This window comes from Balaenoptera acutorostrata, chromosome 10 (assembly GCF_949987535.1).
Source record: "Balaenoptera acutorostrata chromosome 10, mBalAcu1.1, whole genome shotgun sequence".
In the NCBI taxonomy this organism is placed as follows: Eukaryota; Metazoa; Chordata; class Mammalia; order Artiodactyla; family Balaenopteridae; genus Balaenoptera; species Balaenoptera acutorostrata.
This window is the reverse complement of record NC_080073.1, coordinates 10818509-10842230: the sequence shown is the minus strand read 5'-3', so window position 1 is coordinate 10842230 and position 23722 is coordinate 10818509. Positions and strand designations below refer to the sequence as shown.

The 23722-nt window shown below is 37.6% G+C and overlaps 1 protein-coding gene across 1 annotated transcript; it reads right to left on the bottom strand.

The window, feature by feature from the left end:
* Positions 1 to 9657: 9657 nt before the first annotated feature.
* On the bottom strand, positions 9658 to 10215 carry LOC130709079 (60S ribosomal protein L21-like). The gene has a single exon (XM_057555155.1). The coding sequence runs from the start codon at positions 10179 to 10181 to the stop codon at positions 9699 to 9701; it is 483 nt and encodes a 160-aa protein (XP_057411138.1). The 5' UTR covers positions 10182 to 10215; the 3' UTR covers positions 9658 to 9698.
* Between the last annotated feature and the right edge of the window lie 13507 nt (positions 10216 to 23722).

The following is a 23722-nucleotide window of genomic DNA, read 5'->3' as shown; positions in this document are numbered from 1 at the left end:
TACTGCTTTTATAATAGATATGGTGGAAGTGATGCTGTACTTTTTTTGAGCATAGTCCTTAGCTGTCCTGGCAGCTTCGTATGTCTCCCCGTTGGACGCCAGCAATCTCGTAAGATTTGTGTCTACCCTGAGGCTCTCTGCTGTGAGAGCCCTAAGCTAGTGTGGAAATGCAATGTGGTGAGAGAGAGAGAGGCCAAGGAGAAGCAAGATGCCAGCTGTGTAGATGAAGAGACCTTGGGTGTGGGTCCTCCAGCCCCAGCCAGCAGCTGATGCCACGTGGTTCAGATTCAAACTGACCAGCTGAGCCCTTCCTGATTTTCTTTCCCACAAGAGTCTGAGCAAAATAAAAATTAATAAAAATATTTTTAAGTCACTAAGTATCAAAATAGTTTGTTATGCAGTAAAAGCTAACAGGGACAGATTCTGATCAAATCTTAGCAGCCACTGTCTTCCCTCCACGATGCTGTGCTTTCTGCCAAATGACCTCTATTTGAGGACAAGTTTCAAATCACCAGTGTCTGACCACATGGTCAAAATATTTCTAGACTCACAGAGATCTCTTTGACTCCCAGCTTCACCTTATGCTGGGGGTATGACTTTGGACATAACATTTTCCTTTTCTGAGCCTCAATTTTCCTGTTTTGTAAAATGAAGTGAATACTAGATAATAATGACATTGGGGTTTAAATGCGATGTATAAAAAGCACTGAGCGGAGGGCTTAGCTCACTTTAAGTGCCTAGTAAATGGGACTTGTAAAAAACTGCAAAATATCAATACCGGTTTTCTGCTTGTTTTGTTGTTGTTGTTTCACTGATTATTGGCTAAACGGAGCGGCTGTGCCTTGTGTATTCTCCTAACTGTATCCTAGTTATTCTGGGAGACTCACATTCTCAGAGTTTGGAAATAATCATGTCTTCTTTGGAACTTCAGCGCATGATGGTTCCTTTGTGAAGAGCCAGCCTGGGTCCCTATCCCCATCACTTTAGGTCAGAAGGAAGAGCTTCCAAAAGAGACTGCCTTTGCATAGGTCCTCCCTAAGGAAGCAGCAGATTGTCTCCTCTATGACTTTCTCTTCTTTATTATTTCATGGAATGTCCCCTTCTTTCACAGATGTGGGATGACGGAGGAAATGGTTGCGTTTAATATGCAAAAGTTATGGCTGGCATTTAAGTTTATAATTATCGTTGGGTGTAGAAGCTGTGGGGACAAACCAACGGCATTCAAAGGCAAGTGTTTCCTGAACTCTCTATCCCATACCGTTGGCTGTAATTTGAAGCATCTTATTTCCCCAACAGCCTGAGGGCTCCTTAAAGTCGGGCAATGTTGTTTTCTTCTTGTGCATGTAGATAGACTTTTTACAGTTCTGAGTACATACAACATTTATGTGAATAAAAGATACACTCAAATGAATAGCGAAAAAGTGGCTAATGAGAGCCAATGATATCTTAGACCTTTGCATGTTATCTTATTTAAAATACGGTCTCTAAAGTACCACCTTATTTAAGGTAGGCAGGACTACTACAGTAAGTAGACACTGACTATATCATTGCTCATTCTAAGGTAGTGTTTCTGGTCAGGGGGTGTGAGTGAAATGCCCAGGCCCTTTTCATTTAGTGGCTCCATCATCATTTAGAGTTATGGCTGAGACCCACCTCCTTGCTTTGAAATCACCAGCCAATAAACAGCACACATCACTTCTGCTTCACGGGGTAGAAGTTAGCCATACAACCTCATCTAAATCCAAAAGGTAAAATTCAAGGAGGCAAATGGTTTGGCTGTTCTTCATATAGGGGATGCCCTGTGTGGTGTTTAGCACCATACTTGGCTTCTACCCACTGATGCCAGTCACACGCCCCCCCCCAACCAGTTGTGACTCCAAAAAATGTCTCCAGATGTTGCCAAATGTCCCCTTGAAACTCTACCCCATGTGGTTAACAGAGGCTGGTTACTAGCAGAATTTCTTGACCCTGTTTTACAGAAAGGTAGATAAGGAAACAGCTTGTTAAAACTCCTTAGCTTGTAAACTGCCCTCACTGATTAAACTTACCTTAGTTATTTTGTTTCTTTTCTTTTTTCTCTTTCTTTAACTGCAAACCCTCCAAGCCTCAGGTATCTCAGGTAATATATCACAAGACTCCTTAAGCACCCCTACAGACATTGCCTTCAACGTATGGGTAGCTATAGTAATGAGGGCTTAAATTGTTTTTCGGCAACTTGGAGTCAGCTCTTGTCTAGTTTGAGCCAGCTAAGACTGGTTTGGACCACTGACACTAAACTAGGCCTGCACAGGTGTCTGATGAATGATGTTTTGATGTCACAGGGCCAAAAACTCCACCCTCAGATAATGCAAAACACCTCCATTTTTGAACATGCATCCCATGAAGAAGCATGTAACTCAGGTACACCTGCACAGAACACCAATTTCCTTACCTTTTCCCTACCTCCAGTCACCTCTCCCCACACTTAAGACCATCCTGCTTCTTTATCCCATACATATTCCCAAGCCCCTTGCCTTCAGGGAGGTAGATCTGAGTCTTGATCTCCCATCTCCTCGTTTGGCTGCCTGGTGAATAAACTCTTTCTCTGCTGCAAAGCTCAGCATCTCAGCGTTTGGTTTGCTGTGCATCAGGCAAATGACCCTGGTTCATTTCAGGAACGCCCTGGGGTATAAAGTCACCCATGGCTGAGAAACTCTAGACACATCCAATGTGCATTAGTGGAACAGGGATAGGATGATCACAATAAAAACTTCCATTTGAAAAGAGAAGAATAGAAAACAGTCATCAGTCTGGTCCATTGCCAGGATGGGATCTTGGGAACAGGCACTGAAGACCCCTGGCAGTGAAGGAAGTTCCGCGACTAGAATCGTCATATCCCACTTCTGCTCTCTGGGAAGGACACCCTCTGGGATGCTCTTCCTTGCCTGTTTCTCTCCTGGCCATGTCGTAAGTGCACGTAGGTGCCTATATGGAGCTTGTGTAGCCTGCTTGCCGCTGGTGCAAGTTTTGAACCCTTGGGATGTTTTATGACTTGAGCAGTTAAAGGCATCTTTAGGCCAGGCTTGTGCTTTCACAGGCAATGCAATTCTCTTAAAAACTTTTGATGTATTTGCTTCTAGATAGCAGCAACAATGTCCTAAGCTTTTGCCTAGATGCATCCTCCATATTTCTTTTCTTCTTTGTCCCTATGCTTCTTTCTCTTAAATTAATGGCACTTACCTTGAGGTTATCTGAAATAAAAGTCTTGGGTAGATATATAACAACCTTTATCTTTGCCACAAGGCTGAGTTCCTTTTTTTTTAACTGAGCTGTTTTAATAGGCCTTCTTTAAATTGTCTCCTGTTCTTTGCAATCTATAAGAAATTGGCTTTTTCAGCCCCGTAAATTCTTTAATTTCTGCTTGCAAACTTTTGCTTGTAATTACTTGCTATAAGCAGCAAGAAACAACCAGCAAGTACTGACATTCTAACACATTCCATCTGCTGCTTCCAGAGCAACAGGCTCAGTATGCCCTTGATCTTCCTTCCAAGTGATCGTAGGTGACAGTTCTACCTGACATGCCTCCATTTTTCAAGGCTGTGAAATCTATTTCTGAACTACCTGTTGTGGGCCCAATCAGTTCTTCATTGCTACATATTTTATCAGTTTTTGGTAAAGCAGTACTGCACTTGAAAATGCTAATTCCCATATTCAGTGGTGTAGACTGAACTGCTTTAACACATAGATATGATGTGTTAAATATTTAGATATTTATACTAATATGTATTAATATATTTATTAATATTTATTAATATCAGTGTATTAATATATTGATATACAAATTTATATTATATAATTATGTATAAGATTTATATAACATATATCTAAAAATATAAACTAGTTCAAACACACAAGTTTATTTTTTGATCACATAACTATTCAAGGCAGGCACAATTTGTCGGTGGCTTTGCTCTTTAAAGTGATTACAAGACATTGTTTTTTTCCATTTTACAGTTATACCACCTCTGGGACCTCAGGAAGGGAAAAGATGCAGAGGAGCCATATCATATCCTCTCAAACTACACTGGCTAGAACTTTAGTCATGTGATCATTATCCAGCTGCAAGGCTGGCTGGGACATGTAGTCTAGCTGTGGGGTCAGCCATAGAAAGTAATAAGGGTCTGGGCAGCAGCAGCTGCTCCCCCATGTCCTCTGTGTTCAAGTGAGCCCTGATCCCACTGTGGTTTCTGACCTCTACACACTGATGTTTTATATTCAACTTGAAAGTCAACGTAATATGCCATCCCAAAATATGCCACTTGGGTATATTGGTTATTTGAGCTGTAGGTACTTGGAAAGTAGGGAACTCAGGGAGTGGCTTTCTCTGAACTCCCCTTACCTGCCTAAAGACAGAACCTCCAAAAGGAGTTCAACTGTATTAAATCCCACTGCATGTGTTTCGTCAACAGTGAAGACTGACCAGTCACAGAAGAGGAGACTAGAAGTTGACACCACAGCCAGACAAACTTTGTCACAAACTGTCGTACCTTCCATCTATTCTTCTAAAGGCCCTAAAAATCACTGACTCTCTCCTAAGAGACCTAAAACCCCTCTTCTCTTTCCTTATTAAGATGGTATTTAATCCTGAATTCTAAGCCCTGCTGGGGAGTTACACAATTTTCCCTGGGTATCTTCCATGTATACATGAGGTACACATGTTATTAAATTTCTGTTTGTTTTTCTCTTATTTGTTTTCTCTTTCTCCTGTTAATACATCTTTTATTACAGGGGCCTCAGTTAAGAACTCAGAAGGGTTGAGGTAAAATTACTTTTCCTCCCAGAAAAACTCAAAATGAAATGTTGTTCTTCCATTTCAGTAAATGGCATGATCATTCACTCAGTTGCTCAAGCCAGAAACCCAAGAATTCCTTCCCACCCTCTACCATTTAATTTACAATTCCTGACTTTTGTTTGTTCATTTTAAACACAGCTAAATAGAATTGGATTAATGGTAATCCTTTGTTTATTACATTCTTTATGGCTGTCCCTATACCATCTTTCTGCACGTTTCTGTCTGAGGTAACTGCTCTCTTTAAACCTTTCTTTGCTTTTTCTCATGTTTTATCACATATATATGTATCCCAAAAAGCATACTGTTTAGGTATTTTAATGTTTATAAAAACAATGTTAGGCTATTTGTAATCTTCTGGGACTTAACTTTTTACTCAATACTGCAATGCTAATATTTCTCCATACTACTGCATACACCTATAGTTTTAAAAAAAATATTGATTGTTGCACAATATTCCAAATATAGAATCACACTTTATTCATACTCATTGGGCATTATAATTTTGTATATTCTTGTGCATATTTTGGGGGCCCAGGGTATATCCCCCTAAAATGTGCTTCAATACCATATTAATTATTTTGAATTGAAGTTACTTAAGAAATGGCTAATGCAAGAGGGACACTCTGACCCTTCTTTCTGTCTATTGAAAGTAGAAAAATGCCAGAGATAGGGAATTCAGGCCTAGAAGCCTGTATAAACAAAGCTTGTTACCTCTTTCATTTCCTACCCCAAGCCAAAACTCTGTCTAGATTCTTGACTAATAGGGAACCCAAAACCCAAGTTTCTTTGTTTGTCCTGTCAATTCCTCACAAACTGATTGTTCCTTTGTCTAAAATTTAGAACAGGTGGCATCCTAGGTTTGCCACTGGCATCTGAAGTATGTGTGTATGTGGCGGGGGTGATGGTATTATAGCACTGAACCCTCAACCTGTGGAATCTGACACTATCTCTGGGTAGACGGTGTCCAAATTGATTTAAATTCTCACACACCCTGCTTGTGTCCGAGAATTGCTTGAGGTTATGTGGGAGATCTCCCTTCACACACATACATTGGGATTGGGTCCAGGAACTCAAAATAATAACTCCCATTAGAAAGATATAAGATACAAGAAATCTTGTCTCTCAAACATTTGATGTCGTCAGGTTTCTTAATTTTTACCCATGAAATTTGCATAAAATGATCCCTTAAAATACTTTAGGTTTGCATTTCTCAATTACTTTTAGCTGAACACCTACTCATGTATTTGTTTTTCTGTAAAATGCCTCTTAATGATTTATATGGAGATTCTTTTGGTTTTCCATGAAGATTAGTGTATCATCTATAAATGGTAAAATGTTATTTCCTCCTTTCTTATCCTTATGACCTAAATGTCTTCTTTCTGTCTTAGTTCGCTGGCTCAGACATCCTGTACAGTGTTGAACTGAATGGTGTGAATGCGTTTTTCAGTCCTGATTTTAAAGGAAGTGCTTCAGACACTTCCTTATTTAGGATGTTATTTCTTATTGCTGTTGTTAAATAGAAACCCTTTATTGGGCTAAGGACATTTTATACTATTTTGAATTTACTAAATTTTTTAAATCATAAATTTATGAAGGTAAATATTTTAGGTCGATAAATCTAGCAACATGCTATGTGTTCCAAACAGCACTTGTTTCTTTCAAAAAAGAATTTGACTATCAATAAGTTTGGTAAACACTGCATATTGTATCCCACAATCTACATAATGTTATTAAATACTCGGAGAATTCCTGAAGTTAAATATTTTTTTAGTCCACATTTGTCAAACACATTTGATACTAAAAATTTTCTCTGATGCTAAAATAATGCTATTTTTCTAAAATATTAGCACACATGGGGAAAAAAAGACTGATTAGAGTAGGGAGCAATTGAATGTGGGGAGATAGGGTAGAAAGTAGGTTTAATAGACCTTGGAAAATGTATTGAAGGATTTTATTTTGAAAATAAATAGAACTGGGCAGCAAATTATTTTTCTAGGGAAGGAGGAAAAACAGAGAAGAAGGGGAGAAAGATTCAAAGATGATACTGGGTTTTGGAAGGTAATAAGTGGAAAAATGGAGCCACTAAGCAAAAATGGGGAACATAGGAAGGGAAGTTTAATTCAGTTTGAGCTATTCTACATGTGAGTTGCCTATGAGAATTTCAGGTGATTTCCAGAAAGCAGTTGGATATGCATGTCTGTACCTCAGGGATGGATTAGAGGTTTGGGAGTCACGTTTATAAAGCTAATTGATAAAATGAAAGTGAGTATGAATTTCCAATGAGAAAATGATGAGAAATCAAACATCCAATTCAAGAAAAATTTCTTGGGGAAACAGCCATCTTTAGAGGGATGAGAAGAAGAAAAGAAGTGAGTAAAGTAGGGGAAAAAACCCCAAAACCAAAACCAAACAAACAAAAATTGGGCCAAGAAGGAAAATCTAGATTGCATTGTCCTGGAAGTGTTCATAGAAGCTGGTAGAAAACACTGAGGAATAATGGAGGAGGATGAACACTGTCCCCAGCATTTTCCTAGAAGAATTCCATTTGCATTTTCTTTTAAAAAACTTCACTTTACTTTTTCAGAATACCCTATTCTGGTTGGCTTTGAAGTATGCATTATTCTAAAGACCTTTCTTACACTGTGGATTATGAGCTAACTGAGGGTAATCATCATGCCAATAGCTATCTGCTTCTGTGACCCAGCTGTGTAAAATATGGATGGGAGGAAATGTTCTATTACAGATGGAAGCTCTTCAATTCATTGTCACAGGGGAGTTCTGCACCATCTTGATACACATGCAGCTAAGCCCCAGGATCTAATTTGAATTGGGAATTTGGACAGTAATGATCTCTTCTAGCTCAGAGAGCATGAAAAGCATTAGTTTATCATCATCCATACCATGTCTCAGAGCTTTTCAAATGAGAGGAGGAATCATGGATGCATCCTAGGCATAAAGGGTATGTTTTATGAATAACTGTTGGCCAAGGCAGCCCGCTAAACAGTTAAATAATTGAAACTGAACTCATCCCTGCTCAATAAACTCTATTCCCATTAGTGATACATCTCACGAATTTCTTGCTGGCATCCAATTTGAAGCTCACAAACTCACTGCAACTTACTTGGATCATAGAACTGCTGTGGTGAGCATGGACAAAGCCAGCCAATGAGGGATTCTCTGAGATATTGTCAACACCATAGGCTGTGTCAAATGATTCATTGGGACCAATTTTTATGAGAACAGCCTCTGAATTCAAGCATCATCAGTAAAGCAAGTAACGTATTGTCAAAAACTTCCAGCTCCCCACGATCTAGGTGATTTATCTCCTGAGAAACTTCTATAAATGGACCATATTTTTCCCATGCAATGAAGAAAAATAAAAGGCACCCTTATATTCACCACTGTGTCTTCAGAGGAAAAAAAGGATGGAGGGTCTTACTTATAAGGAACAATTAAAAGAGCTTAGGGGCAAAAGCAGGGGGAAATAATGATAGCACGTGAATATTTGAAAGAAAGAAAAACAGATGAGAGTGAAATTACAGTATTTAGAATGGCCCAGTAGGGGATAACTAGGAGTAATGGGATGAAAATAATGGAAGCATTTAGGCTTACTCTCAGTGACATCTTGCTGGCAATGTAAGATGATACACTCCTCCTGAGGCAAGAGACAGAATTGCTGTCATCTTGGGGACTTGAATCTGGAGTGGAAAAATACATAGATTTGGTGGCCGACAGCACCTCTGCAGTGGCAAAGACATGAAGCCAGACTCATTTCTTCTTGATTCTTCTTACCTTGAGATGCTGTGATTCTCAAAGAAAAAGCATGCTCAGTGACTGTCCTTGACCACCTCAGCATCTGTGAATGCATCATTTATAAAGTTCATGTGTGTCCTTAGAGAATGATTTAGCTGATTTATACTCTTGTATAGAATCTTTTTTTTTAAACATCTTTATTGGAGTATAATTGCTCTACAATGGTGTGTTAGTTTCTGCTTTACAACAAAGTGAATCAGCCATACATATACATATATCCCCATATCTCCTCCCTCTTGCGTCTCCCTCCCACCCTCCTTATCCCATCCTTCTAAGTGGTCACAAAGCACCGAGCTGATCTCCCTGTGCTACGCGGCTGCTTCCCACTAGCTATAGATTTTACATTTGGTAGTGTATATATATGTCCATGCCACTCTCTCACTTCGTCCCAGCTTACCCTTCCCACTCCCCGTGTCCTCAACTCCACTCTCTACGTCTGCGTCTTTATTCCTGTCCTGTCCCTAGATTCTTCAGAACGAATTTTTTATTTTTTTTACATTCCATATATATGTGTTAGCATACGGTATTTGTTTTTCTCTTTCTGACTTACTTCACTCTGTATGACAGACTCTAGGTCCATCCACCTCACTGCAAATAACTCAATTTTGTTTCTTTTTATGGCTGAGTCATATTCCATTGTATATATGTGCCACATCTTCTTTATCCATTCATCTGTTGATGGACACTTAGGTTGCTTCCATGCCCTGGCTATTGTAAATAGTGCTGCAATGAACATTGTGGTACCTGACTCTTTTTGAATTATGCTTTTCTCAGGGTATATGCCCAGTAGTGGGATTGCTGGGTCGTATGGTAGTTCTATTTTTAGATTTTTAAGGAACCTCCATATTGTTCTCCATAGTGGCTGTATCACTTTACATTCCCACCAACAGTGCAAGAGGGTTCCCTTTACTCCACACTCTCTCCAGCATTTATTGTTTGTAGATTTTTTGATGATGGCCATTCTGACTGGTGTGAGGTGATACCTTATTGCAGTTTTTTTTGTTTTTTTTGTTTTTTTTTACACAGTCCAGGTCTTTTATTTTCTTTACACCCATCATGCCATGAATTCATAGGGAATGGGTTCCAACAGTTCAGGCTCCTTTCCACTGGTTCTCACGAAGTGTGCTTCTCTGGGTGGAGCAGGCTGGCGCTTCAGCTGAACCCAGGTACCTTTCTCTTTGGCTTCCTTCTTTTTCTGATCATTTTCCTTCACCCGTTTCAGGAAGCTATCTCGGCTCTTAGAGTGCTTAATATGCTCGATATGCACATTAATTCTCTTGGCAAGAATCTTGCCCTTAACTTGTTTGTTTACAATGATGCCAACAGCATGCTGGGTAACATTGTAGACTCTCCCAGTTTTGCCATGGTAACATTTGTGGGGCATTCCTTTTTGAACAGTGCCCATTCCCTTGATATCTACAATATCACCTTTCTTGTAGATTCGCATGTATGTGGCCAAAGGAACAACTCCATGTTTTCTAAAAGGCCTAGAGAACATGTAGCGGGTGCCCCTCCTCTTTCCCTTTGTGTTGGTCATTTTGGCGAATTACTGGAAGATGGCGGTTCCGGCCGAAAAGCCTTATTGCAGTTTTGATTTGCATTTCCGTAATGATCAGTGATGTTGAGCATCCTTTCATGTGTTTGTTGGCGATCTGTATATCTTCTTTGGAAATGTCTATTTAGATCTTCTGCCCATTTTTGGATTGGGTTTTTTTTTTTTTTAAAGTCCAAATTTTTTTATTGAGGTATAGTTGATCTACAATATTAAATAAGTTTTAGGTAAACAACATAGTGATTCACAATTTTAAAGGTTATATTTCATTTTTGGTTACTATAAAATATTGGCTATATTCCCTGTATTGTAAAATATATCCTTAGAGCATTTTTCTTTTTTTAGTGGGTGTATTGTGCCTTGGGCACTATTTTATTTTATTTAATTTATTTATTTTTAACATCTTTATTGGAGTATAATTGCTTCACAATGGTGTGTTAGTTTCTACTTTATAACAAAGTGAATCATTGAGCTGCATGACCTGCTTGTAAATTTTGGAGATTAATCCTTTGTCAGTTGCTTTATTTGCAAATATTTTCGCCCATTCTGAGGGTTGTCTTTTCGTCTTGTTTATGGTTTCCTTGGCTGTGCAAAAGCTTTTAAGTTTCATTCGGTCCCATTTGTTTATTTTTGTTATTTCCATTTCTCTAGGAGGTGGGTCAAAAAAGATCTTGCTGTGACTTATGTCATAGAGCGTACTGCCTATGTTTTCCTCTAAGAGTTTGATAGTGTCTTGCCTTACATTTAAGTCTTCAATCCATTGTGAGTTTATGTTTGTGTATGGCGTTAGGGAGTGTTCTAATTTCATCCTTTTACATGTAGCTCTCCAGTTTTCCCAGCACCACTTATTGAAGAGGCTGTCTTTTCTCCATTGTATATTCTTGCCTTCTTTATCAAAAATAAGGTGACCATATGTGCATAGGTTTATCTCTGGGCTTTCTATCCTGTTGGATTGATCTAGATTTCTGTTTCTGTGCCAGTACCATACTGTCTTGATTACTGTAGCTTTGTAGTATAGTCTGAAGTCCGGGAGCCTGATTCCTCCAGCTCCATTTTTCTTTCTCAATATTGCTTTGGCTATTTGGGGTCTTTTGTGTTTCCATACAAATTGTGAAATTTTTTGTTCTAGTTCTGTGAAAAATGCCATTGGTAGTTTGATAGGGATTGCACTGAATCTGTAAATTGCTTTGGGTAGTATAGTCATTTTCACAATGTTGATTCTTCCAATACAGGAACATGGTATATCTCCCCATCTGTGTGTATCATCTTTGATTTATTTCATCAGTGTTTTATAGTTTTCTGCATACAGGTCTTTTGTCTCCTTAGGTAGGTTTATTCCTAGGTATTTTATTTTTTTTGTTGCATTGGTAAATGGGAGTGTTTCCTTAATTTCTCTTTCAGATTTTTCTTCGTTAGTGTATAGGAATGCAAAAGATTTCTGTGCATTAACTTTGTATCCTGCTACTTTACCAAATTCATTGATTAGCTCTAGTAGTTTTCTGGTAGCATCTTTAGGATTTGCTATGTATAGTATCATGTCATCTGCAAACAGTGACAGCTTTACTTCTTCTTCTCTGATTTGGATTCCTTTTAGTTGTTTTTCTTCTCTGATGCCTGTGGCTAAAACTTCCAACACTATGTTGAATAATAGTGATGAGAGTGGAAAACCTTGTCTTGTTCCTGATCTTAGAGGAAATGGTTTCAGTTTTTTACCATTGAGAACAATGTTGGCTGTGGGTTTGTCATATATGGCCTTTATTAGGTTGAGGTAAATTCCATCTCTGTCTATTTCTGGAGGGTTTTTATCATAACTGGGTGTTGACTTTCATCGAAAGATTTTTCTTCATCTATTGAGATGATCATATGGTTTTCATCCTTCAATTTGTTAAGATGGTGTATCACATTGTTTGATTTGCATATACTGAAGAATCCTTGCATTCCTGGGATAAACCCCACTTGATCATGGTGTATGATCCTTTTAATGTGCTGTTGGATTCTGTCTGCTAGTATTTTGTTCCGGATTTTTGCACCTATGTTCATCAGTGATATTGGCCTGTAGTTTTCTTCCTTTGTGACATCTTTGTCTGGTTTTGGTAGCAGGGTGCTGGTGGCCTCATAGAATGAGTTTGGGAGTGTTCCTCCTTCTGCTGTATTTTGGAAGAGTTTGAGGAGGATAGGTGTCAGCTCTTTTCTAAATGTTTGATAGAATTCACCTGTGAAGCGATCTGGTTCTGGGCTTTTATCTGTTGAAGATTTTTAATCACAGTCTCAATTTCAGTGCTTGTGATTGGTCTGTTTATAGATTCTATTTCTTCCTGGTTCAGTCTCGGAAGGTTGTGCTTTTCTAAGAATGTGTCCATTTCTTCCAGGTTGTCCATTTTATTGGCATAGAATTACTTGTAGTATTCTCTCATGATCCTTTGTATTTCTGCAGTGTCAGTTGTTACTTCTTCTTTTTCATTTCTAATTCTAGTGATTTGAGTCTTCTCCCTTTTTTTCTTGATAAGTCTGGCTAATGGTTTATCAATATTGTTTATCTTCTCAAAGAGCCAGCTTTTAGTTTTATTGATCTTTGCTATTGTTTCCTTCATTTCTTTTTCATTTATTTCTGATCTGATCTTTATGATTTCTTTCCTTCTGCTAACTTTGAGGGTTTTTTGTTCTTCTTTCTCTCATTGCTTTAGGTGTAATGTTAAGTTGTTTATTTGAGGTGTTTCTTGTTTCTTGAGGTAGGATTGTATTGCTATAAACTTCCCTCTTAGAACTGCTTTTGCTGCATCCCATAGGTTTTGGGTCGTCGTGTTTTCATTGTCATTTGTTTCTAGGTATTTTTAGAATTTCCCCTTTGATTTCTTCAGTGATCTCTTGGTTATTTAGTAGTGTATTGTTTAGCCTCCATGTGTTTGTATTTTTTACAGATTTTTTTCCTGTAATTGATATCTAGTCTCATAGCATTGTGGTCAGAAAAGATACTTGATATGATTTCAATTTTCTTTAATTTACCAAGGCTTGATTTGTGATCCAAGATATGATCTATCCTGGAGAGTGTTCCATGAGCACTTGAGAACAAAGTGTATTCTGCTCTTTTTGGATTGAATGTCCTGTAGTTATCAATTAAGTCCATCTTGTTTAATGTATCATTTAAAGCTTGTGTTTCCTTATTTATTTTCATTTTGGATGATCTGTCCATTGGTGAAAGTGGGGTGTTAAAGTCCCCTACTATGACTGTGTTACTATCGATTTCCCCTTTTATGACTGTTAGTATTTGCCTTATGTAATGAGGTGCTCCTATGTTGGGTGCATAAATATTTACAATTGTTATATCTTCTTCTTGGATTGATCCCTTGATCATTATGTAGTGTCCTTCTTTGTCTCTTGTAGTAGTCTTTATTTTGAAGTCTATTTTGTCTGATATTTGAATTGCTACTCCAGCTTTCTTTTGATTTCCATTTGCATGGAATATCTTTTTCCATCCCCTCACTTTTAGTCTGTATGTGTCCCTAGGTCTGAAGTGGGTCTCTTGTAGACAGCATATATATGGGTCTTGTTTTTGTATCTATTCAGCCAGTCTATGTCTTTTGGTTCGATCATTTAATCCATTTACATTTAAGGTAGTTATCGATATGTATGTTCCTATTACCATTTTCTTAATTGTTTTGGGTTTGTTATTGTAGGTCTTTTCCTTCTCTTGTGTTTCCTGCCTAGAGTAGTTCCTTTAGCATTTGCTGCAAAGCTGGTTTGGTGGTGCTTAATTCTCTTAACTTTTGCTTGTCTGTTAATGTTTTAATTTCTCTGTCGAATCTGAATGAGATCTTTGCTGGGTAGAGTAGTCTTGGTTGCAGGTTTTTCCCTTTCATCACTTTAAATACGTCCTGCCACACCCTTCTGGCTTGCAGAGTTTCTGCTGAAATATCAGCTGTTAACCTTATGGGGATTCCCTTGTATGTTATTTGTTGGTTTTCCCTCTTGCTTTTAATATTTTTTCTTTGTTTTCAAGTTTTGTTAGTTTGATTATATATGTGTCTTGGCGTGTTTCTCCTTGGATTTATCCTGTATGGGACTCTGCGCTTCCTGGACTTGATTGACTATATCCTTTCCCATGTTACGGAAGTTTTCAACTATAATCTCTTCAAATTTTTTCTCAGTCCCTTTCTTTTTCCCTTCTTCTTCTGGGACCCCTATAATTCGAATGTTGGTGCGTTTAATGTTGTCCCAGACGTCTCTGAGACTGTACTCAATTCTTTTCATTCTTTTTCCTTTATTCTGGTCCGTGGTAGTTATTTCCACTAATTTATCTTCCAGGTCACTTATCCGTTCTTCTGCCTCATTTATTCTGCTATTGATTCCTTCTAGAGAATTTTTAATTTCACTTATTGTGTTGTTCATCATTGTTTGTTTGCCGTTTAGTTCTTCTAGGTCCTTGTTAAACGTTTCTTGCATTTTCTTCATTCTATTTCCATGATTTGGGATGGTCTTTACTATTATTACTCTGAATGCTTTTTCAGGTAGACTGCCCATTTCCTCTTCATTTGCTTGATCTGGTGGTTTTTTTCCTTGCTCCTTCATCAGCTGTTTGTTTCTCTGTCTTCTCATTTTGCTTAACTTACTGTGTTTGGGGTCTCCTTTTTGCAGGCTGCAGGTTTGTAGTTCCCGTTGTTTTTGGTGTCTGCCCCCAGTGGCTAAGTTTCGTTCAGTGGGTTGTGTAGGTTTCCTGGTGAAGGGGACTGATGCCTGTGTTCTGGTGGATGAGGCTGGATCGTGTCTTTCTGGTGGGCAAGACTGTGTCCGGTGTGTGTTTTGAGGTGTCTGTGACCTTATTATGATTTTAGGCAGCCTCTCTGCTAATGGGTGGGGTTGTGCTTCTCTCTTACTAGTTTTTTGGCATAGGGTGTCTAGCACTGTAGCTTGCTGTTCATTGATTGGAGCTGGATCTTAGCATTGAGATGGAGATCTCTGGGAGAGCTTTAGCCGTATGATATTACGTGGAGCTGGGAGGTCTCTGCTGGACCAATGTTCTGAACTCGGCTCTCCCACCTCAGAGGCAGAGGCCTGAGAGCTGGTCGGAGCACCAAGCCACAAGGCTAGCAGGCGGCCATTGGCCCCGGGAAGTCTCACGGCTAGGGGGTAGCCATTGGTCCCCAGGAAGTTCCCCATTGGCTCCCCATACCCCCAGCCCCGCTGCCCTGCCACGCCGGCACAGGGTGTGCATGGCGGGGTGCTCCCCGGCTGCACGCCAAGTCCTGCTTCTGACACAGAGTCTAGAATCTTTTTTTTCTTGTCTGCTATACATATTTATTCCAGTTATTGCTTCCATGTGTCATTCTTGACATGTGAACCTAATGCTTTTGATGATAATTTTTATCCTCAGATTCATGGAAATGTACATGAGTGACACCACTAAACAGTGTGAAGGGGGTGGCAATGTTTACATTCGGAACCAAAGTGCCACTACTTGCAGAGACATGTAGCACACACAAGGGATTGTCATCTGGTGCCAGCAGATCAACTTCACAGATCCCATGGACCCTCTCAAGTAGTATGAAATATTTCCTTTGAGTATAGGCTCTTTTTTCTTTGGACATTATCTGCAGTGTTCTTCAGCTTCTAAAGAGAATACATGAATACCCAAATTTAAAAAATAAAAAAAAGTAAAGCTAAACACTTGAATGAGATAGTCATTGAAATTGCATTTCTGTAACTGTTTTTCTTTAAATGTAGATTTTCTTTACAGAAACTTAAAGGCTAAGACTTCAGTCCATCTTTAGGTGCTTTACTTTTGTTGTTGTTGTTGTTGTTTAAGTTTCATCTGTACATTATATTTCTACTTCTACTTCTGTATGCACTACAGCATGCTCACCACCAAAATTTTCATTTCCATCTTGACCATACTTCTGATCCTCTTTACCCATTTTGCCCTCCCTCTACCCATTCCCCTCTGGTAACCACTACTCTATTCTCTGTATTTGTATAATTGGTGTTTGTTTGGTTGGTTGGTTGATTCATTTATTTTGTTTGTTTGTATTTTATATTCCACATATGAGTGAAACCATATGATATTTGTTTTTCTTGTCTGACTTGCTTCACTTAGCATAATACCCTCAAAGGCCATCCATGTTTTCACAAATGGCAAGATTTCATCTTTTTTATGGCTGAGTAGTATTCCAGTGTCATGTGTATACCACATCTTCTTTATCCATTCATTTGTTGATGGGAAGACAAATGAAAATGAAAATACGACATACCAAAATCTACAGGATACAGCAAAAGAGGTACTAAGAAGAAAGTTTATAGCAATATAGATGTACCTTAAGAAACAAGAAAATCTCAAATAAACAATCTAACCTTACATATGAAGGAACTAGAGAAAAAGAATAAATGAAGCCCAAAGTCAGAAGAAGGAAGGAAATAATATAGATCAGAGTGGAAATAAATGAAATAGAGACTAAAAAGACAATGGAAACCTTTTAGCATTTCAATAAGTTTTGATAATGCTGTGAGAAAATGTGAAAATATCTTGACATTTATTTTCTTTGAGAACGAACTAAGGGCTTTTTGCATTATCATCTAGTTCTCCTTGAAATAGTCTCTGATCACTGCTGTGGAAAGAGGAAATGAGATATTTGTGAGCCTCACTTCAGGATATGGGCAACATTCTGCCTGATCACATTTTTAAATGGATTTATTAATATTGTGAAACTGATACATACTCTCATTATGGAATTAAAGAAATGTAGTAAAGCACACAGAAGAAAATTTTAAAATCACCTAAATTCTATCCTACTCTCCAGAAATAACTATTATTACTATTAGGTGAATGCCATTCCAAATGTCTCTGTGTACATAAGAAGACAGAGACACATAATTATAAAATCAGAAAAACTCTAAAAATGGCATCATTAATGCTAAATTAACAAAATTGTTAATTTAATTTATGCAAATTACACAGAAATAAAATAATTTCAAAAAAATAAAAGAAATTGAATACCAAATAATTATCCACCTTACAAAGTATTGTTTTTCTAAATAATCCCTCTAAGGTTAAAAAATAGTACTGTAAGAAATATTAAGTGATTGGCATCATTATTATTTTAACATAGCATTGCAATTTTATCTCTTAACCTCCTTCTAAAAATATTAGATGACTAACATTTTCCAACTTCCTCCAACTACCACTCCCCAATTTTCTAATATAGTTTTATTCCTAAATTTATTTCAGCTCTAAAACTCCTTTTTAAATTTCTTTTAAAAATAAATTATTTTATCTTGGAGCTCTTTCTTTATTTACTTTAGTTACTTAATAAGATCTTCTCTAGCACATAACATTTATGGAGAATTTTCTTCTGATCCTTGAGTTGTTTTTTATTCCAGATTGGGTTCATCAGCTATTATTTCTATTTCTCCCTACTGGACAATGTTCTCAGTCTAGTTACTGTGCTACATATTTTGACTTTGTTTATGTGTAGCATGGGAAGCTCTTTCCAGAAATTACATTTGCTCTGTTACAGTGTGAAGTAACTTCTCCTTTACTTACTTCTTACTATATTTGAGGTTGTTTTCCATCATGAAATATAGTTTTAGGGCTGTATAATCATGTTTTAGATTCTTTTCTTTAACTGTATGAAATAGGACAGGAAGAGAACACAGCTGACATCTTGTGTAGTCTGTTAGGATATCATGCTTTTTCTCTCTTCTACTATATGGTTAAACCGTCAGTACCAGGCTTTGCTTAATTCAGTCTAAGAGTGTGCAGCTTGGATCCCAGATCATAAATCTTAGTGCAATGTCAGCAACTAGGATTTCAGAACATGACCCACTCTGGCCTTCAGTTTTCCTCATCGCCTTCTCATCAGCAAGAGTCCCTGGATCCTTCTACAACAGAGCACCTCAGTTCCTCTGTTTCTATTCTGTGAATCTTCACCTTCTATTTTGAAATTTTCTTCTATACCTTATGATTTCTGTCTACTTGTAGTTTCAATTTCTTGCTGGATTCTATTACCTTGGTATTACATATTTTCTGTCTTTATGCAAGTTTTTTTTTTTTTTTTCTTTTGCTCCCCTTCCAGTGGATTTTTCTGTATTTCCAATCCAAACCACCATGAAAGAGGATCTGGTTGTTTTAATGGACCATTATCATTCCTAATGCAGAAGACTGTCTCCACCCAGATTCTGTAACTTGTCACTTCCCAGGCAATAGATTGGCTGCTTTTAGGGCTCATGGTTCAATCAGTTGTGTTCAGAGTTTGGGAGTTACAGAATCAAAATTATGATCACTTTTGCTTAAGGGACTCCATAGGGACACTTTATATGTGTGTGTGTGTGTGTGTATATATAAACACACATACACAACATAGATGGGTACTGTTAGAACAGGGTTATTGGTATGGTCTTCAAATTGCCTAATAATATTGGCCTTGATAAGATGCACAAAAGAGTTAACAATTTTTTATTAGCATAAGTTTTTATTTTCGTTTTGGAGAAAAAGACCTTGTCTTGCAGCTGACATGAGAAAGTTGTGTCTGTATCATTCACAAAGTGATTTACAAAATATCTGGTTAATTGAATTTAGATCAATTACCAGGTTTCTGCTGTGGATGAAAAATGTCGCCTGCCATATCAGTAAACACAGCATGTTGTGACCACCAAGCCCTTAGCTACTGCAGCCACCCCTAACCATGCACGCTGAGGGGATTCAGGATCGAGAAAAACAGGGTACTGGCCCTAGTAAGTTAAAAGTGCATATCAAAAGAATGATTTCAATGAGCCCAGACTCCTCTTGCACCTTCCCATACATAGAAAATCACTAAATTTATTAACTTGAGATGTTTGTTTTTTCTTTAATTAACAGTAATCTTTTGATATTCTGGGGTTTTTTTGTTGTTGTTGCTAAAACTCCTATATATCCTGGCTCCTCCCATACCCCTTCACAACAGTCCCTCAGAGCTATCTGAGAGGCTATCTTCCAGGCTTAAGTCCTCAGTACGACCACCAAATAAAACATAATTCTCAACTTTCAGGTTGTGCATTTTTTTCAGTCAACACTATTCATTCAAAAGAGAAATGAATGACTGATTAAATTCATCTTTTAAGACTAATCTGTGCTTAGTTTAAATAATAGGGAAATAATAACTTATACTATGCTATAAAGTGTACAATGTGATGATTTGATATACATATACATAATGGACATTTTGATTAACAATAGGGGCTACTGACTTGTAAAGGCTAAGTTCAGTTGAGAGTTGAGACAAAATATCTTTGACGATTTCAGATAAGCCTCCGTAAAATGTGTTTTTGTTTTTTATCATTAGGCTATCAAATGAATTACAGAGGAAACTTCTCTAACTCCCAACTCTACTTTGTCTATACAGAGAGAATGAGGAATATTCGATAGAGTAATTCTCAGCCAGATGAATAAAATCTACACAAAGCTTTGGCATCTAATGTAAAAGGAGTCATGAAACCTTAGAGCTTCAGCCTGGAAACCATCCTACTCAAATCCTTACCACTCCAATGAGAAAACTGAGGTTTGGGGCAGAAAGGAAGTTGCTTAGGGCACAAGAGGACAGAACTCACTCCTTTTCACTCCAGATCTAGAATCTTTTCCAGTCTGCCAAAGGCTTCCAGCTTAGATCAATGCTTTCTCAAATACAGGACACCCAAGAGGCTCTTAGGCCCTTTCAAGGGAAATGAGTCTGTGAATTGGTGATTTACAGCTGCTATAATGCTTAGCCTCAAAATGCCCAAGGAAAGAAAACAGACTGTGATAGGTACTGCATGAATGAAACCCAAGGTCTATTTATGCCTAGACATTGTGGCTCCTTTATCAGACAGGAAAGGATAGGTGTGAAGAATAATTTAGAAAATATTTAAGAGAACTGAGGGCATTTTGACATATTGGTTTTGCATATTTTTATTGTTTGATAGAAATAGGAAGCAGAAGAGACTCTCACACAGACTGGAAAGGCAATAATTTTAGGTACAACTGGGAGGAAACATATAGAATGTTTTTTCTAGCAGGTTAAATGTACCTAAGTCAACTTAAATATTTATGGTTAAACAAAAGAATGTATCCATGTTAAAAAATAATACCTAGGGCTTCCCTGGTGGCGCAGTGGTTGAGAGTCTGCCTGCCAATGCAGGGGACACGGGTTCGAGCCCTGGTCTGGGAAGATCCCACATGCCGCGGAGCAACTGGGCCCGTGAGCCACGACTACTGAGCCTGCGCGTCTGGAGCCTGTGCTCCGCGACAGGAGAGGCCGCGATAGTGAGAGGCCCGCGCACCGCGATGAAGAGTGGCCCCCGCTCGACGCGACTAGAGAAAGCCCTCACATAGAAACGAAGACCCCACACAGCTAAAAATAATAAATAAATAAATTAAAAAAAAAAAAAAAGTAATACCTAGCAAATAAAAATAATAAGATACAGATGTTGAAAGAGTTGTAATACCTACCAGTAGATTAAGAGAGCCAAGATACAGAATAATGGGTAAATATACCATTTATATTTAAAAATACACACACAAATCCCTATATATTTCAGTATATGTATAAAGTGTTATATATAAATGCACAGTAAAAGTATCAAATGATATACTCTAGATAGCAGTTCTAAATCAGGATAGATTTTGCTCAAGAGGGGACATTCTGCAATGTCTAAGGACAGTTTTGATTATCACGGTGGGGAAAGGGGAAGTTCTACTGGAATCTAGGAGATAGAAGTAGGGGTGCTATTAAACATCCTTCAAGAGAGCCTCACAGCAAAGAATTACCGTATCCACAATGTCACTACGGCTGACATTCAGAAACCCTGCTTTAAATCGATAATGACGGTTTTCTCCAGAGGGTCAAGTGGAACCTAAGAGAATTTTGGAGATTCAAAGCAAGAACTTCCACTTTATTTGTACTGTTTGTACTTCCATTAATGATTCTGTATTAATACTTTACTGAGTAAGTTTTTTAAAAATGAAGTTAAAACACAATAGATGCTCAAATGTATTGCCAAGTTTGGATTTCCCCTTAAGTCCTTTAACATGAGAAATGTGGTAATTCTTCAAGCAAGTTGGTGACAAGTGGTATCTAATGGTGCAGTCTGGTGTGGTGAGAGCAGTGCAAGCAAAATTCGGCTTCTCTAGGGTGAGTGGCAATTTATGGAATGTAAATGGGGAAAACTGCTAATTTCCTTCATTATGCTATAATTTTGTTTTATGAAGGAGGCTGATGAATTTACAAGGTAAATTAGGGAAACTTCTAATATCTACCTGGAGGTTTTGTTGGTTGGGAAAGACTTATCAAACCCTGCTGAAAAGTTTGTAGTCTCTATATCTCATAGGGCTTGTACAGACATCTATTTGGAGTCTCTATACTTGGTGAATAAGACCCTCTCACACCATTACTCTTAAGTGTGTATGTATGTATTTGTTCTTTAAAGTATATACTCGAGTATTTTCAGTGATGAGTCATCCCACAGGCCAGCTTCTTGTACTTATGATTATAGAATATTGCCAGCAGATGGAAAGTTGAAGAAAATACTATAATAAACATCTATGTAGATACCAGCTAGGATGAACAGATATTAATAATTTGTCATATTGGACTCACATTTCACTCCTTTTCTCAATTGATCTTTTTCTCTTTAGAAAATACAGCATTACAGGTAAAACTAAAGACCCATTTATTCCTCCAGCTCCCCTATTCAGAATAACCCCTGTTCTGAACTTGATGCATAGCCCTTCCCTCCTATGTTTTTATTCTTTTATACTTACATTTATCTATCACACACACATACTTAAACTAGGTTTGCTTTCAAAGTTTAGAGAATGATATCCTTCTGCATGGTTTCTTTTCTTTCATGAAATGGTTATATCAATTCATATGGGCACAAGTAGTCCTAGTTCATTCATTTGAAATGTTACATGAATCACATTCCATCATGTGACTATATCATAGTTTATTTATCCATATATATTTAGTTTCCTTTTAAAAAACTATTATAAATAATGCTTCAGTGAACATCACTGTTTATGGTTCCATGATTATATGGATGGAAGTTCCTCTAGGCAAATATTTCCAGAAATGAAATTGCTGAACCATAGGATATGCACATCCTGAGTGGTACTAGACAGCAGATAAACTCTGCTCTTCAGTGTTTCAACTTATAGTTTCACCAAAAGGATATAAGAGTTTCTGTATTCTTGCAAACACTTGATTCTTTAAGATTTTTGGCAAAAATTACTCTGATGGGTATAAAATAGTATATCACTTTAATTTTATTTTGAGTTTTTCTAATATCTAGTGATTGAACAACTTTTAATCTTTTACCCATGATGTACAGTCTGGGTCCTAGTCTTTTGTCTATGATATGTGTTATAACTTATCAATTTTTCCAGTTATGGATCATGCTTTTGGTGTCAGGCCTAAGAACTCTTTGTTTAGTCTTAGATACAAAATGTATTCTCATATTAAAATTCTTAGACTTTTATGCTTTACATTTAAGTTCATGATCCATTTTATGTTAATTGTTATATAATATGTGACACTAAGGTCGCAGTCTCATTTTTTAAAAACTATGGCTGTCCAGGTGGCAGATCAAGATGGCAAAGTAGAAGGATGCTGAGCTCACCTCCCCCAACAAACACATCAAAAATACTACTACCCGTGGAGCATCTCTCACTGAAAACAACCTGGAGATTGGCAGAAAGACTCTCCCACAACCAAGCCCGTAAAGAAAGATCCACACAGAGTCAGGTAGGAAGGGAGGAGAAGCAATTGGGTTGGGACCTGCACACCTAGCAGGGGACAGAGAAGTGGAGGGGGATATCATGGGTTTATAGAGCTTCTCTGGACAGTGAGGGGTTTGAGTTGCATATCAGGCACCCCCAATATTTATATTTAATCTAATTATCAATATGTTAGGTTTTAAGTCTTCATTTTATTTTTCTATTTATCTCTGGTTCTCATCTCTCCAAATTTTTTTCCTGCCTTTCTGTGGGTTACTTTATGACTCAACTTTGATATAGCTATGGTGTTTTTGATATATCTACAATGTCTTAGTTTAACTTTCTGGTGTTTACTTTAGATAGCACATTATATACACACAAGTTATCACAGTCTATTGGTGTCATCATTTGCTAGTTTGAGGGCAGTATGAAAAGTTTACCTCTCTTTTGTTCCTTTACCTTTTCTTGTTTATAATTGTCTTCAATATTTCTTTTAGATGCTTTAGAACATCAGACTGTTAAATTTTTTACTTCTATTGTCAAGCATTTAGGAAGCTCAGAGGAGAAGAAAAGTCTACTATATTTACCACTTTTTACTGTGTTTTTTATGTATTCCTTATGTCCCAAGACCTTTTCATTTATCATTTTCTTTCTGTTTAGAGAATTTTCTTTATTCTTTTAGGGTAGGTCTGCTGGTGACAAGTTATGTTAATTTGCCTTTTTCTGCAAATGTTTTGATTTCTCCTTTATTCCTGAGGAATATTTTTGTTGGATATAAGATTCTGAGTTGCTAGTTCTTCTCTTTCTGTGC

Excerpts from the sequence above, each read along its gene's own strand:
- LOC130709079 (XM_057555155.1), bottom strand. The coding sequence starts at position 10,181 with ATGACCAACACAAAGGGAAAGAGGAGGGGCACCCGCTACATGTTCTCT.